General features: G+C 34.9%; 1 protein-coding gene across 2 annotated transcripts in view; it reads left to right on the plus strand.

Annotated features, from left to right (window-relative positions):
* The window catches only part of LOC101899996 (muscle calcium channel subunit alpha-1), a 1479766-nt gene that overhangs the window by 726480 nt on the left and 725996 nt on the right, over window positions 1–27290 (plus strand). For both annotated transcript variants that reach the window (XM_059124867.1, XM_059124866.1), the window contains exon 15: window positions 10698–10785. In XM_059124867.1, coding sequence (XP_058980850.1) covers window positions 10698–10785 — 88 coding nt within the window. The remainder of the gene's footprint in view (window positions 1–10697; window positions 10786–27290) is intronic.

A 27290-nucleotide genomic window follows, 5' to 3' on the forward strand; every position in this document is an offset into this window, starting at 1 on the left:
GCACTGCGGTATACACTGATGATTGATCGATCACCCCAGTGGAAAGATTGTTTTATTTACCACAAAGTACTCAAGGTGAAACTTAAGAAATCGTTAAAAAATCGCCTTTGATAGACGTTTACAAAATGTGTCAAATCTAAAGGACAGATATGAGAATAAGATCATTTTAGGGAACAGTCAATTTAAGGTTTTTTTAATCTGGTTTCAGTCAAGAGTGAGTCAGCAGGAGGAATTAAAGGGACGTTAACAATTGTATTACGGCCCTAAAGTAACACGAAATCAACATTGATTGTTGGAATTCAATTTTTCTGTTTCTATGCTCTGCTTCTGAATGATGCTTTAGCTGGGTCTACTGATAAACAGTGTACATTTTTTACAATTGCCTCATAATTTAAGTTTTATGTTTAGATTTGCCAAGATTGACAGAAAAGTTGCCTAGCTACCCTTTGGAGGTTGATTTTGGGAGTTAGAAGAACCACCGAAGCTCACAGAATACAGTCCCGAAGAGAAATATTGTGAAGATACATGGTTTCGTTGCCATTTAGGCCTCAGTTTGAGGGAGGAAAGGCTCTTGGTATATCAAGAACAAAAGCTTTTAGACAATTTTTGCGAAACGAAGGTCCCGAGTTTAAGTCGATATATCATAGCGTGTTAGAGGAGTACGAGTCATTGGGTCATATGGCAGAAGTTGCACCAGATGGGGAAGAATCAAGGTCTTTTAATCTCCCTCATTCTGTCATTAAACCTGAAATTTATTCTACAAAGGTTCGAGTTGTTTTTAATGCTTCCAGCATTGAGGGGTTGAGTTTAATTGACACTTTATACCTAGGCCTGATTCTACAGAATGACTTGATTTTGTTGACAATTCTTTGGCGATTTTATTGGTATATCTTCAGCGGCGATATTGAGAAGATGTATCCCCAGATTTTGTTAATTGGGGATTATTCCATGTTCCAGATATTAGTTTTTCGTAATTGAAGAATATCTAAATTGAAGAATTTTATATTAATGACAGTGACGTTTGGTGTCAATTGTGCACCATTTGTGATCATTAGAACTTTGCTCCGGTTGCCATAAGATGTTGAAAAATAATTGCCTTTAGTGGCTACAATTCTGGGCCCTAGCAAGTGCCCATGGTTTGGAACTAGCAATTAAAGCAAGAGATCAGCTGATTTGCGCTCTATTCTCGGCCAGGTTTTCTATGAGAAAGTTGGCTTCGAACAATGAGCAAATTTTGCAAGGGCTACCTCCTGATCATCTTCTTTCTTAAAATTTTTTTGAGGATGAAGATTAAAGTGATACGAAAACTTTAGGCATAAGATGGAATGTCAAGAGTGACTTTTTCTATTTTTCGGCGAAACCCATTAAAATGAAGTTAATTTCACTACAAGGGAGGTTTTATCTATAATTGCTAATTTGTTTGATCCCGCAGGTTGGCTAGGACCGGTTATAAGTTAATGCAAGAGGTTTGGAGCGAAGGAATAGGTCGAGAAGAAGAACTGTCCGATAAAATTTGCAATGAGTGCAAGCAAATCGTAGTTAATTATCTTTCACTGAAAAGTAATAATATTCCTAGATGGGTTGGTCTTCAACCAAGAGGCCAAGTTGAAATTCATGAGTTTTGGGATACTTCGGAAAAAAGCATATGGAGCTTGTGTAACTCACTTGCTGTTGGCGAAATCAAGAGCTGCTCCTTTAAAAATTGTTTCGTTGCCCACATTAGAGCTATGTGCAGGGGTCTGTACGGATCGATTTGTGTCTTAATGAGGAGAACCCTAAATTTTATTGTTGGTCGGTACAAAAGTCACCAAACTTATGAGACACCTTTCTTGCTTATAGGATGTCAAAAATAATTGATACGGTTAGGAAAAGCAACAGGGGTAGGAAAAGCAGCGGGGTACTCTACATCAACATCTTAAAGATGAATCGCTTTGATGGTATGGACCCTTCTGGCTTAAAGCTTCAAGTAGTCAATGGGAAAGGGACAGGGAAGAAAGGTGAAAATATTCCTACCTACATAAAAGAGTATGATGATGTCCTGGATCACTTTGCTTCTTTTGCAAAGGCGTTACGTATCATGACTATGTGTATCGGTCCATTGCCTGTCTCAAAGGACAAAAATCTTTCTCCCTGACAATGATAAGTTCCAAAGAGTTCAAATTACGAAGTAAAGTTTAACTGTAGTAGCCAAAAAGGTTTACTTCGCAGATGAATATTATTGTTTATCAAATGGAAGATTACTTTTAACAAAAAATAGTTTACTTAGCTTAAATCAGTTTGTTAATTCGAAGGCGTGTTGGTGGCCGACTGCCTAATGCAAGTGAAAAGTCGTTTAATGAAAGACATTCTGCCATATAATTGTAAAATGTCAGGACTTCTAGTGAATTTTATTCATCAATTGACTAGCATGGTAGTAATCAATTAATGTTTCGTGTTCTGCGACCCAAATTTTGGAAACCCAGGACGAAAAACCTGATTCCATGGTCTATAAGTAGTTGCCGAATTTGTGCCATTATGGCTAAACAGACCCGAAGTCAGTTTATGGCCTCTTTGCCGCTTTTTAGGACTAGACTTTATAGACCTATTTCTCGAACTAATGTTCATTTTGCTGCTCCCTATGATATCTAGCATTATATAGGTCGGGCGTGTTTGATCACAAAAAATATACTTTTGTCTGTCTGTGTATTTTGCCACGCGAACTATCCATTTAGCTGTAAGCAACTTATCAGCGGCGACTTTTTTGGCTGCATTTTCCCGGTTTGTCTCTCGGCGAGGTCGTTAAAAAGACATGTATTCTGACAATGGGACGAATTTTGTTGGGACATCTAAGGCAATAAGGACAGAATTTCGCAACTTTATTTAAAGGGTTGGCCTTGAATTTATAAAGATATATTCGGCATGGGGAATGAATTGTTTTTTTACTTCAGCAAGAGCAACACATATGGGTGGTTTATGAGAAGCTAGTGCTAAATCGTTTAAACACTGCTTCTGAAGAATAGCAGCAAATTTAAAAAAAAAAAAAAACAACGCTGTTAACGCATGTGTCCCGTGTCGATGATATAACTACCTTAATTTCTTGACTCCCAGGCACTTCTTGATAGGTGGACCAATCTTGTCGCCAGTCGAACCCGAAATAATGGAAGCACCGGAGTCGATAACCGATGGCAAAGGGTTAAAGCTGTGAATTAATGCTTGTGTGTACGTTGGAAGAATGAATATTTGAAGGAGCTGGAAAAATCCCGATTAAATTGTTAAAATCAACGATATGGTTGTTATCAAAGAAAATAATATTGCTCCTAATGAATGGAGATTAGGTCGCATAACTAAAGTGTTACCAAGCGTCGAACAGTTAGTGCGCGTTGCAGAGATCAAGACTGAACGAGGTTTTATAATTGGGCCAGTAGTCAAACTGGTCGTGTTACCCTCTAACTAAAGTTATTTCGTTCATTACAGAATCTTGATTAAAGCTAATGCCGAAAATCGTGTGAGCAAGAGACGTATTGTTTGCCGAGTGTGTCTCAAGGATCATCCGCTTCGATTCTGTCGCAAGTTCCTGAACATGGATTAAGCCAAAAGAGTGAAGATAATTTCCATTTATCAGTGTTGTGCAGGTTGTCTGGCACACGATCACACGTGGCGTATATGTAAGAGCTTTACTTCATAAACATACCATACCTTACTTCACTAACCTGGACCTCGTACGTCTAGAGATTTTGTGAAGAAAAATTTTCCTTGGGACGGAACTAGTTCGTCCAAGTCCCGATCGAAGAAAGGAACCCGTTCTTCTAATTCTTTTAAGGAGCATACGCATAATGGAACTAGTACGTCCAAAACTGTGTCGCATAAATGACCTCGTTAGTCCAAACATGCATGGACCTACTTTGTCCTCGAAGAAATCTTCTAGTGAAGTGGTGCCTTACGATAGGCGAAAGGATAGTAGAAGAGAGGTATCGTACGAAGTGATTTCTGCATATAGCTTAAGAGAGAGCGACAGCAGTAGCGTGACCGTTGTGTCACTAAAGTATCAATTTTGCCACTTTTTTGGGCTATGATACCTTTGTGCCACTTTTTTATTTTGATTCTAAATGAGCCACTTTGTTGAATTTTTGTGCCACTTTTTTACATATATAGATATATTAAAATTTTTTAGTTTATGTTCTTGAAATAATGAACACTCTAAACACCTCTTTTCAAAGCGAGTCTTCTTCACATATAATATACCTTTGTTCTATGACAAAAGACATTTTAATTCAACTTTTCAGAAACTTTGTAAAGAAGGAATTCATAAATCGTCTTGAAATTTGAAATTTGCAGTCAAAAGACTGAATATTTTAGGATTCTTAGACCTCTTCACATTAAATCTATATATATATATATATATATATATATATATATATATATATATATATATATATATATATATATATATTTGATCAGCATGTCCGTCCATCTGTTCGTCTATCTGTCTGTGGAAATGACTCTAGCTCCGAACGGATTGAAGTATATTGATAAAATTTTGCTCAAATGTATGTTATGTCTGCAGGAGTTTTGGTATTGTAAATGGGCCATGTAGGTCCACGTTTTGGAATAGCCCCCATATAACGGTAACTCCCGATATTAGGTATTTTGAACCGGAGTAGTTTCAAATATGGAATAGTTTCAAATATGGTATTTGAAGTTCGTAATGGATACTACATCCTAAGACATAAAATTGTCTGTGCAGGTCGACGTCTTCGTATAGCCCCCATATTATGGTACCGTAATAGTTTCAAATTACGTATTAAGAGTTCGTAATGGGAACTACAGTCTGTGATAGAAAATTGCAGGTCCAGGTCTTTGTATAGCTCCTGTATAACGGTACCTCCCTATGTACGGTATTTTGATGATTTTGGCTACATTATTCACCGTTTATTTCAAGTTTCGAATTTGAATATTGTAATGGCTTGTGAAAAACAATGCCTATGTAGGTGCACGTCATACAGGTCCTAATATAACGACTATATTCAGTATTTTTAAAATTTTAACAGAATTTTTGACGAATATTATCTTTTTCGAAAATTTTTAGATTTGTTGTAAAGGGTGGAGGGTATTCAAAGTTCGGCCGAACTTACTGCTTTTTTACTTGTTAATTGATCACATGTGTAAGGTCTGCTGTCACTAGTGCAGTAAAATCTCGTAATATGTTGCTGGATTCAATCTTTTTGAGATTTGGTTATTGTGCATTTATTTTTTTATGGTTTACAATAAAGTGTTCCCATTATTTCGCAATTTTCAAATTGCCTCTTCAGGGGTAATCTATTGAAGATGCAGTTTGATAATTTCGAAATATTGGGAAAACTTTATTGTAATCAATAAAAAATAAAAATCCCAAATGACTTTGAGCCCAAAAAAACCTGTATCAACTCTATTGTTCGCTCTAGTTTGAAAATAGTATCAGGAAACAGGTAAAGAATCAGCTAAGTTCGGTCGGGCCGAACTTTTTATTCCCCATTGGAAGGAAACTTGAAAATTTAAAAAAGAAATCATAGTCTGTATTAACGACTCCGAATTTCGGGTGGATAGTGTGACACAAATAATCAAAATATAGGAAATCTGGAGGTACAGTTAAATGGAGTACTGAAAAATGGGGCTTTAGCAAAATGTGAATCTACATAGGGAATGATGGTGATTAATGTTTAAACAATGTTCTTCAAAAATGTAGCTTAAATCCCCGAAATACCCAGTATGGAGAGGTACTGTTATTTTGGGGCTATAAGAAAACGTGGACCTATGCAGACACGTTACTTACAGTACAATTCTGTTAGAACATGTGATGTAAATCCTTAAAATGCCGAATATTGGGAAGTGCAGTTATATGGCGGCTTGCTACTGACCAAATACTCATGTGTGCAAAATTAGCCTTCTAAATTCGTTTGAAATTGGCCATGTCGGCCTACGTTTTCGTACATAAATAAAAGCTTCATTTTTATACCCTCCACCATAGTATGGAGGGTATATTAAGTTTGTCATTCCGTTTGTAACACATCGAAATATAAAATTTTGATCCCAATTCTATGTCGATTTAGCAATGTCCGTCCGACTGTGGAAATCACTCTAGCTTGCGAAAGAAATGAAGTAAGATGATAAAATTTTACTCAAATGTGTATTATGTCTGCAGGACTTTTGGTATTGAAAATGGGCCATGTAGGTCCACGTCTTCGTATAGCCCCCATATAACGGTATATCCCGCATATAACGGTACCTCCCGATATTCGGTATTTTGATGATTTTCGCTCCATTTTTTACGAATTTTTCTAAGAATTGGTATTTGTGCGTCGTAATGAGTTCTAGCTCCGGTGTCGAAACATTGTATACATATACATACAAGGTTTCGGCACCACGCTTTTGTATAACCCCCTAATAACGGTACCGCCCGATATTCGGTATTTTGATGATTTTGTGCCATATTTTTTCACGGATTTGTATAAAAATTGGTATTTGTAGATCATAATGGGTTCTAGCTCCAATGGTAGAACATTGAATATTTAGGTCCACGTTTTCCTATCGCGCACATATAATGATAAGAAACAATATTCGGTATTTTGATAATCCAAGACACATTTACCACGAAATTGTTTCAATTTGGTATTTAAGATTTGGTATTTTATTGTCTATAGAGATTCCCGTTTTGGTATGGCCCCCAAACAATGGACTCGCCCACATTATGTTTTTTTGAAAAGTTTAACAGCATTATCCACACGGTCTTACCGGTATTTGTAGTTTATAGTGGAACACGTTTGAATTTAGATACTTTTGTATGAAAATGTTTTCTTTACCCAAAGCTGGAGGGTATTAAAAGTTTGGACCGGCTATATGGGGTGGATAGGAAAAATATTGAACATAAGGAAACCCAACAATTTCCTCAATATATCAGAAAGAGTCTACGTGACATCCTCTTAAAATTGACAATTTCCCCCAATTTGAAATATATAAAACTTTTTCCAATTTCTGGAGAAAAAATGTCTATTTCTGATAACAGATAATGCATTTTTCCTTTTTTGTTAGGTAGTATTAGAAACCTTCAAAAGTATGAATTTACAAATTGGTTTTATCTGTTACTGCGAAAATTACAGCCAGTTCCACGATATCGAAAGAACACGTTCGCACAACTTTTACACGACAAACAGCTGATTTCCATTCCACTAAAATCTATCAGAACGAAAATTTGCACGAAAATCAAAGCGAACGAAAACGTAAGCATTTCAGTGTAATTTTGCGTTCCACTATCTTTTTTCTTTCGTACGCATGCGAACACAAATGTCAAAATCAGTCACTTGTGTGTTTGCTATCGTATAATAACAATTAAGGAAAATTGTTTTAACATAAACATTGGTTGATTTTAAATGGAAACAAAAATGTAAGTAAAAATAATAAATGCAATTTAATATGTGAACAACAAATATATATATTTTTATTTTCTCAATTCCAGCACGAAAAAATCATCAACTACACAGCTGCGGGCACTAGTTGAGTAAATGGAGGAGAATCCTGTGTTCGCCAGAGGAATGCCAATTTTTGGAAGCAGCAGAAGAAGTTTTAAATCGGGGCGGATTTGGGTAGTTCTGCAACCGGGCTCCCACTTCTCTTCCATCATATCCAAAAGAGCCCGAAAACTTCCTTCGACACACGAAAGTTGGCCACAAACCTAGAAAAAATCGTTTTTTATTATTTCAAAAATGTAAAAATACAATCATACTTACTGGTTGTTAGGTACTTCAAATAAATTCGAAGCATCTCTTAAATGCCTCCGTGGCACATTTCGAACCTCCCCCATAAAAAATAGGGCTACTGAAATATTCTTTTTTTTTATTTTCTAAGAGCACAAATAGTTTGAATACAATCACTAGAAATTTTATTTTGTTTGTTTATTTACAATTTGTTTGTTTACAACTGAAATGTCAGTTGAGACAGAGCCACTGCTGCTTTTTCGCGTTTAAACTAGACATTTGACGCTTTTTTTGCTTTATTTCGCGATTAATTTTTCCAAAAAAAAAATATTTAGCAACACTGAATCACGTAAGGCTATGCGAAAGAAAGAACGAAAGTTAGTGGAACGCATTCTTATACGAAAGTGAGTGAGTAGCCTTCGTTCGCACAAAATTTCTTTCGAGATCGTGGAACAGGCTGTTAGTCAATTTACATTTGTTACCTTATACTTTATCTAACTTTGTGATACTTTGCATGCGCATACAGCGATGTTATGTATATCATACAGTTAGGAACGTTAAATACTTAATAACATACATAGTAAGGAGGATATATTAAGTTCGTCATTCCGTTTGTATCTCATCGAAATAATAAGTTTTTACCTAGCAAAGTATATATATTATAGATCAGACCTAAAGCTCAAATAAATATTTATTTATTGAAATTACATTGGAAAAGGTCGATTAAAAAACAAACTTGAATTATATTATAGATCAGTGTACAATTCTAAGACGATTAAGCCTTGTTCGTCCGTCTGTTTTAATCACGCTAGAGTCAAAACGAACTAAGATAGGTAAAACTTTGCACAGATCAGTCTTTTGTCTGCAGGCAAGTCAAGTTCGAAGATGGGCTATATCGGTACACGATATCGTATAACCCCCATATAACGGTACCCCGACATTCGGTATTTTAATGATTTTAGGGACATTATTCACCGGAAGTTTTCGTAGTTGAAGTTCCTAATGTGTACTACAGCCTGTGACAGAAAATTGCCTTTGCAGGAATAATTCTTCTACACGGTATTTTGATAATTTTAGATAAATATATTATAATAATATAGTAATGGCCTATGCAAGTCCATGTCTTCGTATAGACCCCAATACGACTGCGACTTCCTACAATTGGTATTTTAATGCCCTCCACCCTGGAAAGGAGGTTATTAACTTTGTCATTCCGTTTTAATATCCCTTAATCATCGTAGAACCCATAAAGTATATATATTCATAATCAGCATAAAATTCTAAGTCGATTAAACGACGTCCGTCTGTTGACGATGAAGCCCACATTATTTGACGTATAGCTTTTAAATTTAGCAGAACCATGATAATGACGTTTTGGTATAGTCTTTATATAACCGCACCTCTCGATATTCGGTATTTTGATGATTTTTGCATTTGTTTGTGTTTATTTGAGTTATTTTTTGGAGGGGTTTTATTATCTAAAATAATAGAAATTAAAAGTAAATCGAAATGGTTACATAATCAAAAAACGAACAAAGGTACAAAGGTTGTTCTTACTTAATTCTTTCGCTCTCGACGGTTTCTCCTGGAATGACTTGATGAAGTCATTGTGAGAAAATACAAAACGATAAATTATAATGAAAGGATTACTGAACACGTCTTAAAAGACGATAATAAACAAATTATGGAACGTTTACACATTATGAATAAAAATTGATCTCAATTAAAATTGAATGATACAAAACAAATTGTACATAACAAAAACATCAAAATTATAAAATCAAAAAAAAACGAACGTTAATAAATTTAAACTTTTAAATTAACTGAAAGATCTTCTAAGTTCGCAACTTAAGGTATTTTAAAGATTTCAACAAAATTTTTAATGGATTTTATTTTTTTGAAGTTTTTCAAATTCGTTCCGAATGGTATAGGGTATTCAAATTTAGACCCGACTGAACTTACTGCATTTCTACTTGTTTTTACGTATTTTTCTTTTTTGCATAATGTTTAATTCGGTACAAATGGTGGAGGGTATTCCATATCGACAAAGTAAACATCAACATCGAACGCTTTCGCGGATACTACAAGACAATTTGTTACCCCTTATGCAATATATATTGCATTTGGGGTAACCAATCGCTCTTACGTAGACCGACGTCAAGGAAGTGGACGGAAGAACACAGCAACATCAGCAGAAATGGTTCAAAAAATAAAGAAGAAACTTGATCGACACGTCGGAATATTCCATTCGACGAATATTGAAAAATGAGTAAAGCCATTTAAATTCCAAAAAGTTAAAGAAAATAGACTCAAAAGAGGTAAAGGGTTGCTTTGCTTGGCTGAAAGTGGTGCGCTGCCGAATTTGGTTTTCTCCGATGAGAAAACATTCGTTGTCGAGCCAAATAGGTCAGCTAAAAATGTGCACTTTCGGTTGGCCACCAGAACTCAAGCGCCGGCCATCCTCATGGTGCGAGCCGTCATAACAGCCGATGGTCGCTTTCCGCTCGTATTAATCGACCATGGAATCAGAATAAATGTCGAATATTATCGCTCAAATATTGTGGAAGGTGTATTAAAACCGTGGGTAGGCAAACATTTTGTCCGCAGACCTTGGTCATTCCAACATTACTCAACACGCGGCATCCAATAATGGTTACAAAATGAGGTTCCTGTGTCTGGAGTATTTTTGAAAGAAAGGTTGGCACTAAAAAATGTCGAAAACCTCAAGCAAGCGCTTCGCCGGGAATGGGCGAAAACACCGCAGAGCATCATTCGGGCGCGTGTGACTGTGTCATTGGCCGTTTGAAGAGCATAATTCGAGTCAAAGGTGACCAATTCAAACAAATCTAAACTTTGGATGCTATTTCCCCCATTTTTTTGCTTTCAATACAATTTGAAAAAAATGTAAAAACTATGTATGTTCGCAATTTCGAAGAATTACACAAAATTTTCTTCAATTTTAATAGTTTTCTTTGTTTTTTCAATTTGCAGTTCGAATGCGATTTCAGTCGTGAAAATTCTAAGAGTCCTACGTGTATTAAGACCTCTAAGAGCGATAAATAGGGCTAAAGGTTTAAAGGTATGTATTTGTTTCTATAATGAATGAATAATGTAGAGGGCTCGATCTCTTATATGATTTTTGTTGATGAAGTCGGCAGATTCAAACAAATTATACTCATCCCGTGAAGAAGTCAACATTCAGTTCAATCTCTTCCTGTTTTGTCACTAGTTCTTCCTTTCGCTTGGAAAAGTGAAATAAACAAATCAAATGACATATGCATAATATAGAGGCTTTATTCATTTAATATGTATTGCAGAATCGGGTATTGCTTTAATAGGTGAATTGGTGAGTTTAGTTTTGTTGAGATGAAACTTAAAATAAATTACTATAGCCGATTTCGGCTACGAAATGGTTAATGGTTACACTTCGATATTTGGCAACAGGCGAGACCTTCCGCTTTCTCCAATATATGTTCCATATGCCGCATAAATATAAATTTAAATGAAATAAAATTAAAATTCTTTGGGCTAACTAATAATCTCAATAAATATTTATTGCTTATATAGACCCCCCAAATTTCGTGTGTCATTCTGTAAGCAATTATTACAACTATAAAGACAAGTTTATTAGTTTACCTAAATTTTTATTTACGTGATCTGCTGATTATACTCATGGCTATCGCATATTCTTCCTATAAATTTGTATACATCAATGTATTTTCCAAAGGAAGAGTATGAAATGGTGGAATTTTCCGAAAAACCCCATTTAATGACTCTCAGGTTAACAACAAACTACATTTACCCCCACCAGAACAATTGACATCCAGAACAATTTCAGTTCCCTGCATTCTTGTTGGGGTTGATGCATTTGCTCTAATTTCTAATGTAGTAAAACCTTTTAGTGTCCACAATATTAACGCAATCCAAAGAAATGTTAACTATCGTCCAAGGCTATACAAGTTATAGAAAACGCGTTTGGAATACTCTCCGCGTGCTTTCGAGTACTACGAATTGCTAGCAAAGGTTGGACAAAAGAAAGCAATAAAAATCGCCAGTGCTTGTTGTGCGTTGCATAATTAACTGATGAGTCGCAATAATTGTACGCACTTCAATCCCAATCTTGTGGACCACTATATGTGAGATGGAGATGGAACACGTGTACTACTAGAGCAAGCTTCTGATAGCCAAACCAATCGTGCACCTCTTTGGTCTAATATTACAACTAATTGGTCTTATATTACAGACATGTTTTCACAATATTTTTTAGAAGAAGGCGATGTTCCCTTCCAACATAAGCACACACACACATATATATATGCATATACTAAATATATTTTACAAACAACAGCGTATATTGGAAGGAAACATCGCCTTCTTCAAAAAAATATTGTGAAAATATGTCTGTTACAATAAAAGAATTAGTTGCAATATAGGACCATATATATATATATATATATATATATATATATATATATATATATATATATATATATATATATATATATATATATATATAGATTAATTTCTCTTGCAGATAATGGCATAATGAGCTTCAGTAGCAGCATGTTTTTATTTAGCTTTTTAAAACTTAAACTGATCAAAGTTATTTCATGAGTACAGCTGCTAATTGCCTACTGTGAACCAATCAAATCTTCACATTTTTTAGGTAAAGGCTGCTCCACGGTCGGAAAATATTCATTGAGGTAACCCCATGTATCCACCAGCCTCATTTAAAAAGTTGATTACGTATTCCGTACAAATTTGACCACAACAAATATCTTGAAGGAGTCAGGAATGGTTAATATATGCGCATGGCCATGCTTGATTTCTATAACAGGCCCCAAATTATAAATATGTACCTAACTGAAAGGTAAAGGTACGATTTCGCTAAAAGGTGCTTACCTCCTTTCGCTTTCTTCTAAAAATGCTCTTCACACGCTGCAGTGAACTCTTGCACATATTTCCTCATACGGTTAAACCAAAACGTCTTTTCTATTCTCGAGAGATTTTTCTCTAAGCCATAATGACCAACATCATTATGAGATCGTTAAGCCATGTGCTATCAAATAGGATATCGTAAATTTTCAGAACTGGTTTGCTACACAAAATTTTAATCAGCCTTTTCAATCCATTTTCCTTAGGTTCGTTCCAATGAAATTTGTCGGCTTCGCTTTTTCGAGCCAAAATTGTAAGTAGTTTCTTTATGACAGTATAGACTTCCTCAAACTTCCTACAAGTTGTAATTATTTGATTCAGCTGTCTATATTCAATATATAAACTGTGTTCACCAGTTGTATTCTCTATTAAAATAATTTTCTTTGCATACGGAGAATTCGATGTAATAATATAATATAAATTGCTTTTCGAGCAGTATTTGCAACGAGGGAACGTTTTGCAAATGCAATACGGTATGGTTAACATTGCATTGATTCTTTCGTAGTAACTACAATTTGCATTTCTCCAAGTTACACTAATGCAATTCGCTTGACCTCTTAGAGAAACATTTTCCGAGTTTTTTTTTTTTTTTGAATGATCTGCTACAATTTGTTATTATACCCTCCACCTTGGAAAGGAGGGTATATTAACTTTGTCATTCCGTTTGTAACATCGACGACGAGGGAACGTTTTGCAAATGCAATACGGTATGGTTAACATTGCATTGATTCTTTCGTAGTAACTACAATTTGCATTTCTCCAAGTTACACTAATGCAATTCGCTTGACCTCTTAGAGAAACATTTTCAGTTTTTTTTTAATGATCTGCTGCAATTTGTTATTATACCCTCCACCTTGGAAAGGAGGGTATATTAACTTTGTCATTCCGTTTGTAACATCCTTAAATATTCTACGTAGACCCCATGAAGTATATATATTCATAATCAGCATAAAATTCTAAGTCGATTTAACGATGTCCGTCTGTCTGTCTGTCCGTTGAAATCACGATATAGTCCACATTATCTGACGTAGAGCGCCAAAATTTAGCAGAGCAATTGGTATTGTGTCTAGGATGGTTGGTATTGAAAATGAGATATATCGGTCCACGTTCTGGTATAGTCCCCATATAACGGTACCTCCCGATATTCGGTATTTTGATGATTTATGCCACATTTTTTCACGGATTTGTCTGAAAATTGGTATTTGCAGGTCATAACGGGTCCCTGTACGTGTGGCAAAACATTGCATGTATAGGTCCACGTTTTGGTATAACCCCCATATAAAGGTACCTCCTAATATTCGGTATTTTAATTATTTTTGCCACATTTTTTCACGGATTTGTCTAAAAATTGGTATTTGTTGGTCATAATGGTTTCCAGCTCCGGTGGCGAAACATTGCATGTATGGGTCCATGATTTGGTATAGCCCCCATATAACGGTACCTCCCGATATTCGGTATTTTGATGGTTTTTGCCACATTTTTTCACTGATTTGTCTAAAAAGTTGGTATTTGTGAGTCATAATGGGTCCTAGTTCGTGTGGCGAAACATTGTATGTATAGTCCACGTTTTGGTATAGTCCCCATATAACGGTACATCCCAATATTCGGTATTTTGATGATTTTTGACACATTTTTTTACGAATATCTCTGAAAATTTGGTAGTTGTAGATCATAATGGGTCCCAGTTCGTATGGCGAGTCATTGTAATTATAGGTCCACGCTTTGGTATAGCCCTCATATAACGGTATCTCCCGATATTCGGTAATTTGATGATTTTTGCCACATTTTTTTCACGTATTTGTCTGATAATTGTTATTTGTAGGTCATAATGGGTTCTAGCTCCGGTGGCTAAATATTGCATGTGTGGGTCCATGATTTGGCATAGCCCCCATATAACGGTACCTCCCGATATTCGGTATTTTGATGGTTTTTGCCACATTTTTTCACGGATTTGTCTAAAAATTGGTATTTGTTGGTCATAATGGTTTCCAGTTCCGGTGGCGAAACATTGTATGTATAGGTCCACGTTTTGGTATAGTCCCCATATAACGGTACCTCCCAATATTCGGTATTTTGATGATTTTTGACACATTTTTTTACGCATTTCTCTAAAAATTTGGTAGTTGTAGATAATAATGGGTCCCAGTTCGTGTGGCGAGTCATTGTAATTATTGGTTTGGTATAGCCCCCATATAACGGTACCTCCCGATATTCGGTAATTTGATGATTTTTGCCACATTTTTTTACGTATTTGTCTGAAAATTTGTATTTGTAGGTCATAATGGGTTCTAGCTCCGGTGGCTAAACATTGCATGGTCCATGATTTGGTATAGCCCCCATATAACGGTATCTCCCGATATTCGGTATTTTTTCTAATGTTTCCTTTACCCTAAGGTGGAGGGTATTACAAGTTTGGCCCGGCCGAACTTAATGTTCTTTTACTTGTTTTCTTTAGCTGTTAAATTTTCATTCAAGGGATAAGTACATAATTCACAATCATATAAAGAATCACCTCTTAACTCGTTTCGTCAATATCTATTGTGCCACCAATTTTCTGTTGCACTGCAAATATAACTGATGTGTCGTCGCAGTTAATTTAATAATTCTACACGCCGTATAAATTGCGAAATGTTAAATTCTGGCAGCAATTGAATTATTTTCTTATCTTTCCAAAGAGGTTGTGCTGAACATAATGTTGAGTCGGTGGCATAACCATTTCTGTATTTCGTGGAATATGAGATTGCCAATTGGTAAATCAACGGAAGCATTCGCGTTGAATGTTCGAAATAGTGGCGTTGTCTGAACAGATTCGTAATAGAAGGTGATTCGTAATATTGTCAGAACAGTTGCCACATTTGACAAGCTAAGCTGTATGCCTTGAGGAGACGTACTACCATCCGATGTGGTAAACGGGGATGGATGATGCGTTGTCCGGCAATGTGATTGTTCATGTTGTTCTACAAATTAACTTAATACAGTTACCGTATCTTCTAATAGCACAAAATGTTTCGACATACAATGGAAATATAGATTTTTTTCTTTGGTGACTTAGATGTATATTTTTGTCTTTGACGTCATCCTTTTGAAATAATGATTTTTTTGAGATTTTTAAGCAAACTCACGCAAAGTATAATTCTAACCCTAAAATGTGTTTTTAATATTTATGAATTTCTAGCGTTTTGGTAAGATTAAGACCCTTGATGACTTCTAGGGTCTGCAGTCGAAATTTATGAAAAATTTTGTCTTGCTACGATCAAGTTTAAAAGGGAGTTTTAGCTATATTTTCATAAATGAAAAAAATACATCTTTGGCTAGCTCGAGGGCCAAAAATTTCTACCAAAATTTTCTTCTTCTTACGTACCTGTAAGCGTACTTTTGGCAGGTGTTTTGAATTATGTTTATAACGCTCTCAGTGTTAAGGTGAACTTTATTGTTCTAGAGCTTGGAATTTTCTTTGCGACAATTGGAGTTGTCTATGTTGGAATTATGCAATGATTTCCACTAAATTTGGAAACATGATTAAAATTTCTTATTAAAATATTGCTTTGAATGATTGTCAGATGTAAATTGAATTTTCATTGACAACAACCAAGTATTCCTATAGTGTAAGCAGTTCTCTTTGTAGCGCGATGCGAAATGTTTCCCAAAGCAATTATTTCATTTAATCAACCGCATCAGGAAGGATTTCTTTGTGTAAAAGTGATATTAATTCTTAGAAATTAATTCAGTTTATCAATATAATTGAAAACAACACCACACCATCAAAAATTGTAGATAATACCGAAAAGGTTTGTACATTGAGATGGTTATCCCTGACTATTGTAAAAAATGTTGGCACATCTGGAAAGATATTAGATAGAAAATTCGCTGCTACACATTATCTACCCATTCCCTTTCGAACTGCAAAAAATAAGCATTGGTGGGACAGAAAAACCGAGAAAGAAGAAATCCCCGAAGAAGCTGTATCGGAAAATAAAATATCCCCAAGCAGAAGCTGATAGAAAAATGTCTGAGGGTAAGTTACCAGAGGGACAAAATGTTTATTATCAAATAAAGTATTCTCCTTGTCCTTGCAAGAATGCAAACAAGGTATCTACTACTATTTTAACTTGACACTTGTTTCTAAGCATTCTTTATATATAAATAAGCGTTATAAATAGAAATATGTTAAAGAGGCTGTTTTTCTCAAAGTACATTTATTTGTATGTATAAATCCAAGGAATTGAATTTGTGTTTGCTAACATAATTGTTACGGTCACATTTAGCAAATGTTTGTCAAAAAACGTAAAATGTATGTTTACCACAGTCAGACGATAAACTATCTTGGTGGGGCAAACACATTTGTGAACAATTTGACGAATATTATACAGCTGCAGAACTCAACACAGCTTGGCCACCTACGCTTTTGTTTGTAAAATATATATATGGTCCTATATTTTGTGTAGCAAACCAGTTCTGAAAATTTACGATATTCTATTTGATAGCATATGGCTAAACGATCTCATAATGATGTAGGTCATTATGGCTTAGAGAAAAATCTCTCGAGAATAGAAAAGACGTTTTGGTTTAACCGTATGAGGAAATATGTGCAAGAGTTCACTGCAGCGTGTGAAGAGCATTTTTACAAGAAAGCGAAAGGAGGTAAGCACCTTTTAGCGAAATCGTACCTTTACCTTTCAGTTAGGTACATATTTATAATTTGGGGCCGGTTATAGAAATCAAGCATGGCCATGCGCATATATTAACCATACCTGACTCCTTCAAGATGTTTGTTGTGGTCAAATTTCTACGGAATACGTAATCAACCTTTTAAATGAGGCTGGTGGATACATGGGGTTACCTCAATGAATAATTTCCGACCGTGGAGCAGCCTTTACCTAAAAATTGTGAAGATTTGATTGGTTCACAGTAGGCAATTAGCAGCTGTACTCATCAAATAACTTTGATCAGTTTAAGTTTTAAAAAGCTAAATAAAAACATGCTGCTACTGAAGCTCATTATGCCATTATCTGCAAGAGAAATTAATCTTGCTTGCAGGTTGAAAATTATATCTTCCAATTTGCATCCAATATTTTGTAAGAATCGCTTATGAAATATTTCTTACAAGCTTCTATATCTTCCATTCTTAGAATTTTCTCAATGATGAGAAAATTAAATATGGTACTTGTTTTTTATCTTTATGACAACCAAAAAATTTTTCATATATTATATTGTATTCATTGACGATGTTTAAACATATTCACCAATATTTTCTTAAAGCAGCATGGGAAGGCAAATCCTTTTCTTATCTTCATTATTTTCATTCATGAAGACAGCGATCATTTAATATTACTAATCCAAAACAAAAGTGATGAAAACCTTTGATGTTTTTGTTTTATTTTTTGTATTAAGTATTAGATGTATTAATGTTATTTTAAATAATTTCTAGAAGGCTTGATATATCTTCCATTTCACCAATATTTTCATATTCACTAAATAAATATATTACATGGCTTTTCATATAGTCATCCATAACCATCGTCAACATCTGCTTCCACATATTTGGCTAGTTTCAACTTATTATATTATCGGTCGATATTCACGATCATCTTTAAAATATGGATATCTCGCTTTCAGCAAATGAACGTTTTAGATATTCTTACTCACTTACATTCTTCTATTAGCTCTTCTCTTGGAATATCCTATTGATTTTTTACTGTCGGATACTGCTTCTTCGGGAGTTGGTTCTCTCTCCCGCCAAATTTCCTTTCTGGAAACTGCTTAAACGGAATTTGTTTCTTTCTCCCACCAATCCATATCTTATAATAATAAATTCAGGCAGAAATTTGAATTTAATGTTATATGATGGCCATGTGAAAACGTGGACCTAAACATAAATTTTTCACACATACGTGTTTTGTCAGTAATATTAACAATCCAAAATCAAAGTGATGAAAATGTATGATTTTAAATTTTTATCCAGCATTAAATATACTTATATTACGTTACGTTTAAACTCATTTCAACCAGTTTTATTGCAATAAATTCTTTTGGAGAATGCTGTAAGTCTTCAAAAAATGCCGTTACTTCCTGCATTGCTGCTGACAAAGTATCAAATATCAAAATTTGGCTGAAATCACCAAAATATCAAATATTTGGAGGTACCGATTTTGAGTAATAAATGAATGATAAGCCTATTCCAGCAGCCTACTATCACAGCAGGCAGAACCCATTACAAACCCTACATACCGAATCTTAAAATATTTAATAATAAAATATTTAATTATAAAAAAGGGAAAGATGGGCAGGCAGACGGAATTAGAATTTTGCTCTGATTTTGTTTTTTAAGGTTGTCGTTTGAATAAAATATTAAAGGAATTGTGTTCATTACACTTTCATAAACCTGAAAACAAAAAAGACGATTATGACTTCGAGAATGCTTTCATATAAAATAGGATAACATATTTATGATACCATATTTATTAACGAAACGGAAATCCTTCATTAGGAAAGGTTTATAGTTTCCCATAACTATAAAATATTATAACAAAGCTAAATTTTACATTTCAGTCCTTCCCATTCAATCAGTAGTAAATTTCTTTCAATTCAGTTTCCTAGTGTTATTTATTAAGAATATTTAATAAGGAAAGATTTCACACGAAATCAAAAAAGAACAATTTATTAGCACAATAACTGAAAAACCAAGAAATAATATTAGTAAACGTAGATATTAATAACCAATAAAAATTCATCTTCAACCATAAATTAGCAATAATTATTTAATTTAATGTTAAACCTACCAACCACCAAAAAACTAAAACTGTTTTGCTATATTTCGAGATACCGAACCACATATCAAAGAAAGAGAATAGTTAGTTTTTCAAAAATATTTTTATGCTCTCCACCATACTATGGAGGGTATATTGACTTTGTCATTTCGTTTGTAACTCATCGAAATACTCATGTCATACCCAACAAAGTATATATATTCTTAATCAGCGTAAAATTCTAAGTCGATGTCTGTCGTAAGCCGATGTCTGTTGTAATCACGCTATCTTTCGAACGAATTGAGATAGAAGGCTAAAATTTTGAACACATATTATTTTTTCAGTAGGCAGGCTAAGTTCGTAAATGAGGCATGTAGGTCTACGTTTTCACATAGCCAATGACAGGAAATTGTCTATGCAGGTTCAGGTCTTCGTACCTCCCTATATTCGATATTTTGACGAGTTTAGGTACAATACCCACCGAAATTGTTTGAGACGCGTATTTGAAGCTCGTAATGGATGCTACAGCCTATGACAGAAAATTGTCTATGCTGGTTCAGGTTTTCGCACAGCTCCCTTTATTCGGTATTTTGACGAGTTTAGGTACAATACCCACCGACGTATTTGAAGCTCGTAATGGATGCTACAGCCTATGACAGAAATTGTCTATGCTGGTTCAGGTCTTCGCACAGCTCCGATATAACGCTACCTCCCTATATACGATATTTTGGTGATTTTAGCTACATTATTCACCGTTTATTTCAAGTTTCGAATTTGAGTATGGTAATGACTTATGGCAAACAACGCCCATGTAGGTCCACGTAGTACAGACACCAATATAACGGCTATATTCGGTATTTTTTAAATTTTAACATAATTTTTTTAAGGATTTTTTTTCCAAATTCGTTCCAAATGGTGGAGGGCATTCAAAGTTCGGCCCGGCCGAACTTACTGCTTTTTAACTTGGTATTTTTCAATATAATCTCATGAAACTTTAGTCCAATGCTTTTCTGGCAATTCTATCCCATTTCTAATTTTTCCATGGTTAAAAAATTGCGAATGCGTCTTTTTTGAACACCTGTTTCTATATGCAGGAGTTGCAAAACAAAATTTATCATGTGTTCATAATAGACATGAAAGTTTCCAAAACACTCAACTTTCTGTTTATACTCTTTGTCCTAGGCTAAGAAGTTTCTGAACTGCCCTCGTAAAACATCTTATCCGTGATGCACCAACGAACACCACATTTCTCTTATTTAGGGTAATTGGTAGTTTTCTAATTGTTTGTTATCCATGCTCCCCGAGCAATATTTTACGTCAACAGCATCATCTAGCTCCAATATTTATTCGTACCTTTTCCAAGCGTAAAAATCCAATTACATATATTTAACTATGATTCCACAAATATGTTATTCGAAAAGAAAGACTTTTTCCGTATTACATGTAAATTTATTTATAAATGTTACAATGAACATTTCTCATTGACTAATTTACAATTAAGTTATTCCAAGCAAACAGTACCCTTTTACGTGATTCGGCCGTAGCGTTTTTTCGCATAAACATAGCATAATGAGTCTATTCCAGTAGCTTTCTGTCACAGTAGACATTACCCGTTACAAACTCAATATACCGCATTTTCAAACTATTTCTCTCAAAAATGTGTCTATTATCATCAGAATACCAAATATAGGAAAGTACTGAAGTATTAGAGGCTATAGCAAAATTTGAACCTATACAGGCACTCATCGGCAAAAAGAGGTAGAATCCATTATGAACAATAAGTACCAAATTTCGGGGGAAGTACAGCTAATGGGGTTATACGAAAACATGAACCTATGTAGGAGATGGAACCTGTTACAAACTTTAAGTGCGAATATTAAAAAAATCTGTTTGAAAATTCGGCCTCAATCGTGAAGAGGTGCAGTTATGTGGGGCCATAAGAAAAGGTGGACTTTGGTAGACAATGCTCTTTCAAATGTGGTAGTGCCCTTAAGAACTTAAAATACCGAATTTTTAACATATGTGTCAGAAAATGTGATCTAAAATACCGAATATCAAAAGTTACGGATATATGGAGGCTATAAGAAAATGTGGTGATATACAGACAATGTTTTGCTATAAGATGTTCAACCAGTTACAAACTCTAACATAGAATTTTAAAAAATTGTATGAGAAAAATGATCTAAAAAGTGAAAGTAACGAATATCGGGAAATATCGTTGCGTGGGAGCTACTGGAACACATGAGCCTACATGGACAATGTTTTGGCACAGGATGTAGAACCTGATTCACATTCTTAATTCCGAGATTTAAATAATTTTGCTACGAAATGTGATCCAAATCGAAGAAAATTTTGAATATGTGGTGATACTGTTATACGGGGATAACCGAAAACCTAGCCTGACGTGGCCCATTTACAAATACACATGTGTGCAAAAATTTAGCCATCGATAGCGTGAATAAGCAGACAGACTTCGGTCTATCGACTACTGATTTCATTTTTGTTATATTAAAGTTTAAGATATTATATAGGCTCTGTAAAATTGTACCTTACTTTTACCGTTAAAACTTAAATTTTACGTTCAAAATTTTCACCACCTTTGCATTTTGGGAATTCTGTGTATTAGTATTGTTTAATTATTTTTGCAATAATTCAACTCAATAGCATACGGGGATAATCGCAATGACTTGCTCTATATTTGGAGCTAGTACAATGAATATTAACACTAGATTACATGATCGTACACATTATTTGGTTTCAAGTACGAAAATTCGCAAATAAGTAAAACGAGGTAATATCGGCAGGACCGAGTTTCTAATACACTTCAACATGGACATGGAAACCATATTAAATAAAAAGATCGGGATTTAATGTTGGTTCCATTTCCATTTTTGATAGTGGTAAAATGTCTTTAAAAGTGTAGTAAAGTCGATGGAATAGGTTTCATGCTAAAGTGATTGGCAAAGTGTCAAATAACAAAATAAACAAATAAAAACGTATTAATTTCGGGTAGACCTTACTTTTCATACTGTCCACTATGAGGATCTGGATTACATATTGGACCCACTTCCATTTTTGCTGGTGAAATGAATATTCTGCCAAAACATATACATCCATCTGGCAACGCCATAACATTTGACAGAGATGTCACATCGCTTAATGACATACCGCGTTTGAAGCGTCAGTCCAAGCAGATTTTTACCATGAACCAATACACGCTACGCGAGCGCTCTGAAATAGTTGAAATTTACAAGAAGTCAATTGTGAAAACTCAACGTGCTTTTAAAATATTAAAAAATGTGAGAAGTGCGCCTTCTAAGAACACCATTAAGCCTTCATACTCTTTCTAATCCGAAGAGCCCATATAAAAGTCGACCAAGGCGATCGGCCGAGAATATCGCTGCCGTACGAGCCAGTGTTGAGAGGTCCTTAAGAACAACCCAAAACGCCGTTCTCAGCAGTTGGGCATGGCTCGGTCCACTTTACAACGGATTATTCGCATTTAATTGCATTTGTTCCCGTACAAAATTCAATTGACGCAAAGAATGTTGCCTGCGGACAAGCCTCGTCGATTGGAATGGGCCCAAAAGGGCCCAAAGGTCCGTCGAATATGGGCAACCCTGTACACATTTTACAGCTTTTTTTAAAAGTTTAACAGCACTATCCAAGCGGTCTTACCGGTATTTGTAGATTAAAGTGGAACTCGTTTGAAGTCAGATACTTTTATAAAATAATGTTTTCTTTATCCAATAGTGGAGTGTTAAGTCGTTTTTATTTTTTTCCTAATTTTCATACATGAAACAAAATAATGTGTATGTCAAAATTTAACCCATTTGTTTGCGGAGCAAAATCAAAAAAAAAAAAAAAAAAAGAAATTTGAGAAAAAAAAAACCATAAATTATTAATATTTTCCCAACTAAGCAATCGACGGTATATTTAATAGGGTGGCCGTTTGTGGAACTATATTTCCTTCGTACAAAGGGTTTTTAGCAGTAGGACGTAATCCTATGCTTATTATTACTCGTAGAGTCAGTAGAATACTGAAAGGCGGCAATTACAAAACGTCACTTCTTAGGAAATGCCATTACCTTATACGAAGCGCAAAGTCGTATTAAGTGGTAGTTGACATTACCTAAGGAGGATAAAATCACCCGTGTTACAAATATGTAATATTAACGAAATTTAATGAAAATGATGTTTGAAATTAAACACTCCGCCGGCATTTACAACATTTCACCGTGTTGCAAATGTTATGTTAAATTTAGTTATTTTCATGTGAGCTCCTGGATCACGATCGTGCTATGCTTCGGGGAGGAACTGATCGTGTCATGAAAATGATACACAAAATAAAATAAGTTTTTTTTCAATTTGTCATGCGAACTCACAATGCATGATCGTGCAATGCCTCGATAAGGTCCTGATCTTTTGAAGTTGAACTCGTCGTCCCAATGTGGCAAAACCACTGATATCTCCTGAAGGTACTCAAGGGACTATCGACGACGGATTTTTTTTATTAAATTTTATCTTAGGGAGCTTCCGCTTCATCCCTTGTGTATGCTATGCCGTGGCATTCAGGGATCAGCGCAGTCATCAAATTGTTGTCCCGTATTGTTTATGGGACGTAATCCGCACACCATTATAAAAACCAACTTTTCCAACCAATATGAAAAATAGAGAGGAAGCGAAACTGAAAGGTCTAAAGAATTTATGACAAACTCTTATATGAAGCCTTTATCGTGCACAAAGCTCACATGATTTAGGCGAGGAGGTACGAGGTAACCTTGGGAAATGAGAAGCACTTCGGGGTGTTATGGAATTCGATGTATTCTTTGCACCATTCGACTCAACGTAATCGATGCCTCTAATGTCACACAAGCAGTCAGAATTTGCATACTTTCTGTGAGAAAATGATCCAAATCTTTCTACGAAGACAAAGTAGATTTGTTTTTTTATGTTATGCTAAAGAGTTTGTGTGTAAGCGTAAACTTGGACACCATTTCATGGGCATCACCACTAGTTTTGTTATTTAAATGGTATAAACGCTCGATATCGCTTAAGTCGCTATTATTTATATAAGTTATTTGTTTTAATTTCTTGATTATCTTTATTTAATTATTATTTATTAAGTATTAAGCGTTTCACTAAATTTATTAGAGTAATATTAATTGTTGTTGTTTCTTAAGTATTAGTTATTAAAATTATTAATTATTATTAATCTTGATTGTTGAATGTTGTTGTTATTGTTGTTGTTGCTGCTCAAGTTCCTTTACTTGTTGGTGCTGCTTGTTTTAAGTTTGAGTTTCGATGGAAGACTGACGAGTTTTAGTTTTGTCTTTCATTTCATGGTGGTGCTTTTTTCAAATGTGTCGACGATGCACTTACAATCATTTATTGTGGGAAAATGCTAACCAAGCATTTCTCAGCGACGAATGTTTATTTCGGTAACTCTTCCATTCCATAGTTGGAGCCGTCCCCGGATACAGTGGCTGTTTGAGATACTACTGCTTGCAGAGATTTATTGAAGGCAGCTAATTTTCGTTTTTTTAGAATTCGTTTAACCACAAAAAATGTAGAAAAGACTCCACAAAGAGAGATGACCAAGGTTAAACTTACATAGTGGTTTTCAGCAACTTTGCGCTGAAGATTTTGAATATGCTGCAAATTTTCTAGGTTCGAATGGTGCAGATAAGGAATATTTAGCACCTCTATATCCTCCGTCAGGTTGACGACAGCCGACCTAAGTATTCCTGGTGTTAAGGACACTGAGCCATTTCGATTCTTATAAATTGTTCCATTGACTTTGACTTCTTCCTCAAACAATAACAAGTATGTTCCGCTAAAAATCAGCGGTGGGTCCCCCTTTTCCTCAATTTTTACTGTTTGGTCGTTGACCACAAAAACGCCATCATCAATTTCGACTATGGGTGGTATGTTGTTAAATTTAGTGCGACACATAGCTCTTTTTCCCGACACTAGTTGCAAAGCACATGACGATGCCAATGAAGGTAGACAAAATGTGGGGATGGTTGCAGTACAATTTTTAACGGCTATTGTAAAATTTTTGCAGACGGCAATTGTTGATTCTTCAAGGTGAAGAATCTTGTTATTATGAGCTACAGGGAAGATGATAAGTTATCTACATGTTGACTTATGCTTAGGATATTTAATTAAAAAAAAATTACGTTATCTACTTGAATAACTTTAATATTAGGTACTCTTAAAATATCCGCGGTAGAGTAATCATTCGTCTCAATAAGTTTTATTTCTTGGGCATCCAAAATGGCCGGATTTATAAGACCGATTTTTGCTAAAGTGAGTGACAGAATTATGCCATTAAGATCAGAAATAATGGATCTATTTCTCGATAGTAATAAATCAAACAAGTTTCCCGTATTAATTCTTTTCTTTTTTTCTATTGCCAAAATCTGATTAAGTTTTTTAGAGAGTTCATCTATTTGTAGCTGCACTGCCGTGTTAATGTTAATCTGTCTATTGTTTTGGTCTATAAGTTGATCTGAAATTTCTTGTAATTTCTCAAAATCATCATGGTCTGGGGTTCCAGTGATGTATTTGAAAACAGTCCCTAGGGCATTTAATCCCCTTTTATACCTATGGTGTAAATTTACTAAATTCAATAGTCTGTCAATTTCGTCCAAATCTGCTTTTATAATTTTTTTCATATGCGACTCCGGGAATAAATTGCATGCATGGGCCGCCTCATCCTTCATGTTCGAATATAGTGTCAAATTCGTAAAGTGCTTAAGGTATCCGTATTCTTGAAAAACTATTAAATTTCCATCATAAATTGGAATATAATGAGCATTATTATAGTCAAGAATCTCGCCGGTTGAGAGTGCCAAAAGGCTTATAAATCCGAAAGCCAACCTAAATAAGAAAAAATAAGGAAAAAGAAAAAAAATAATTAACTCAGTTTAGGTTCTTATATTGTCCTTATGGACCCTCCTCCCTCCTATTAATAGAGTAGTTCCTAGATCTTGTTGAACATCTTTTTCGACATATAAAGGAGTAAGTTTATTGCCCAATCTTTTGTTGGTCTTAACCAAAACTTTATCTCCTGATTCATATATCTGAGTTCTTCGGCTTGCATTATGTAGTGTCAGATCTTTCTCCTGAGCACTTTGAAGCCGATTTACAACTTCTCCGTCGAAATCGTTTGTACGAAATACTTCAATAGGTTTTTTCCCAATCACTGAATGTACGGATCTGTTATACTCTATTGTAGCCATGAGTATAACTTCTTCCGTATCATCTAATAATCTCTCAAGTTTCAGACTGCGAGCGATTTCGGTAAGGGTGCTATGGAAACGTTTCACCTCTCCGTTAGAAGTACTATTTAATGGAGGCGCATTTACAATTTCAATGTTGAACATATTCTTCAACATCGACTTTATTGTGTTTGAATTGAATGCCTTTTCGTTGTCACAGTAAATAGTCGTTGTATTAGAATACAAATTTATAATCTGGAGGAGTAGAGGCTGTACGTCTACTATAGTTCTCGATCTTAGTGGCTGAACTACCGCAAATTTAGAGAACTTGTCAATGCATGTGAGAAAGTGTTTAGAATCCGTGGAATAAATGTCAATGTGGAGGATTTCTCCACACTTTGTTGGGATGGGAGTTTGAGCTATCTGATATTTGGTAGGTTGTTGAACATCTTTTTCGACATATAAAGGAGTAAGTTTATTGCCCAATCTTTTGTTGCTCTTAACCAAAACTTTATCTCCTGATTCATATATCTGAGTTCTTCGGCTTGCATTATGTAGTGTCAGATCTTTCTGCTGAGCACTTTGAAGCCGATTTACAACTTCTCCGTCGAAATCGTTTGTACGAAATACTTTAATAGGTTTTTTCCCAATCACTGAATGTACGGATCTGTTATACT

The sequence above is a fragment of the Musca domestica genome, unplaced genomic scaffold (genome assembly GCF_030504385.1).
Source record: "Musca domestica strain aabys unplaced genomic scaffold, Musca_domestica.polishedcontigs.V.1.1 30, whole genome shotgun sequence".
Classification (NCBI taxonomy): domain Eukaryota; kingdom Metazoa; phylum Arthropoda; class Insecta; order Diptera; family Muscidae; genus Musca; species Musca domestica.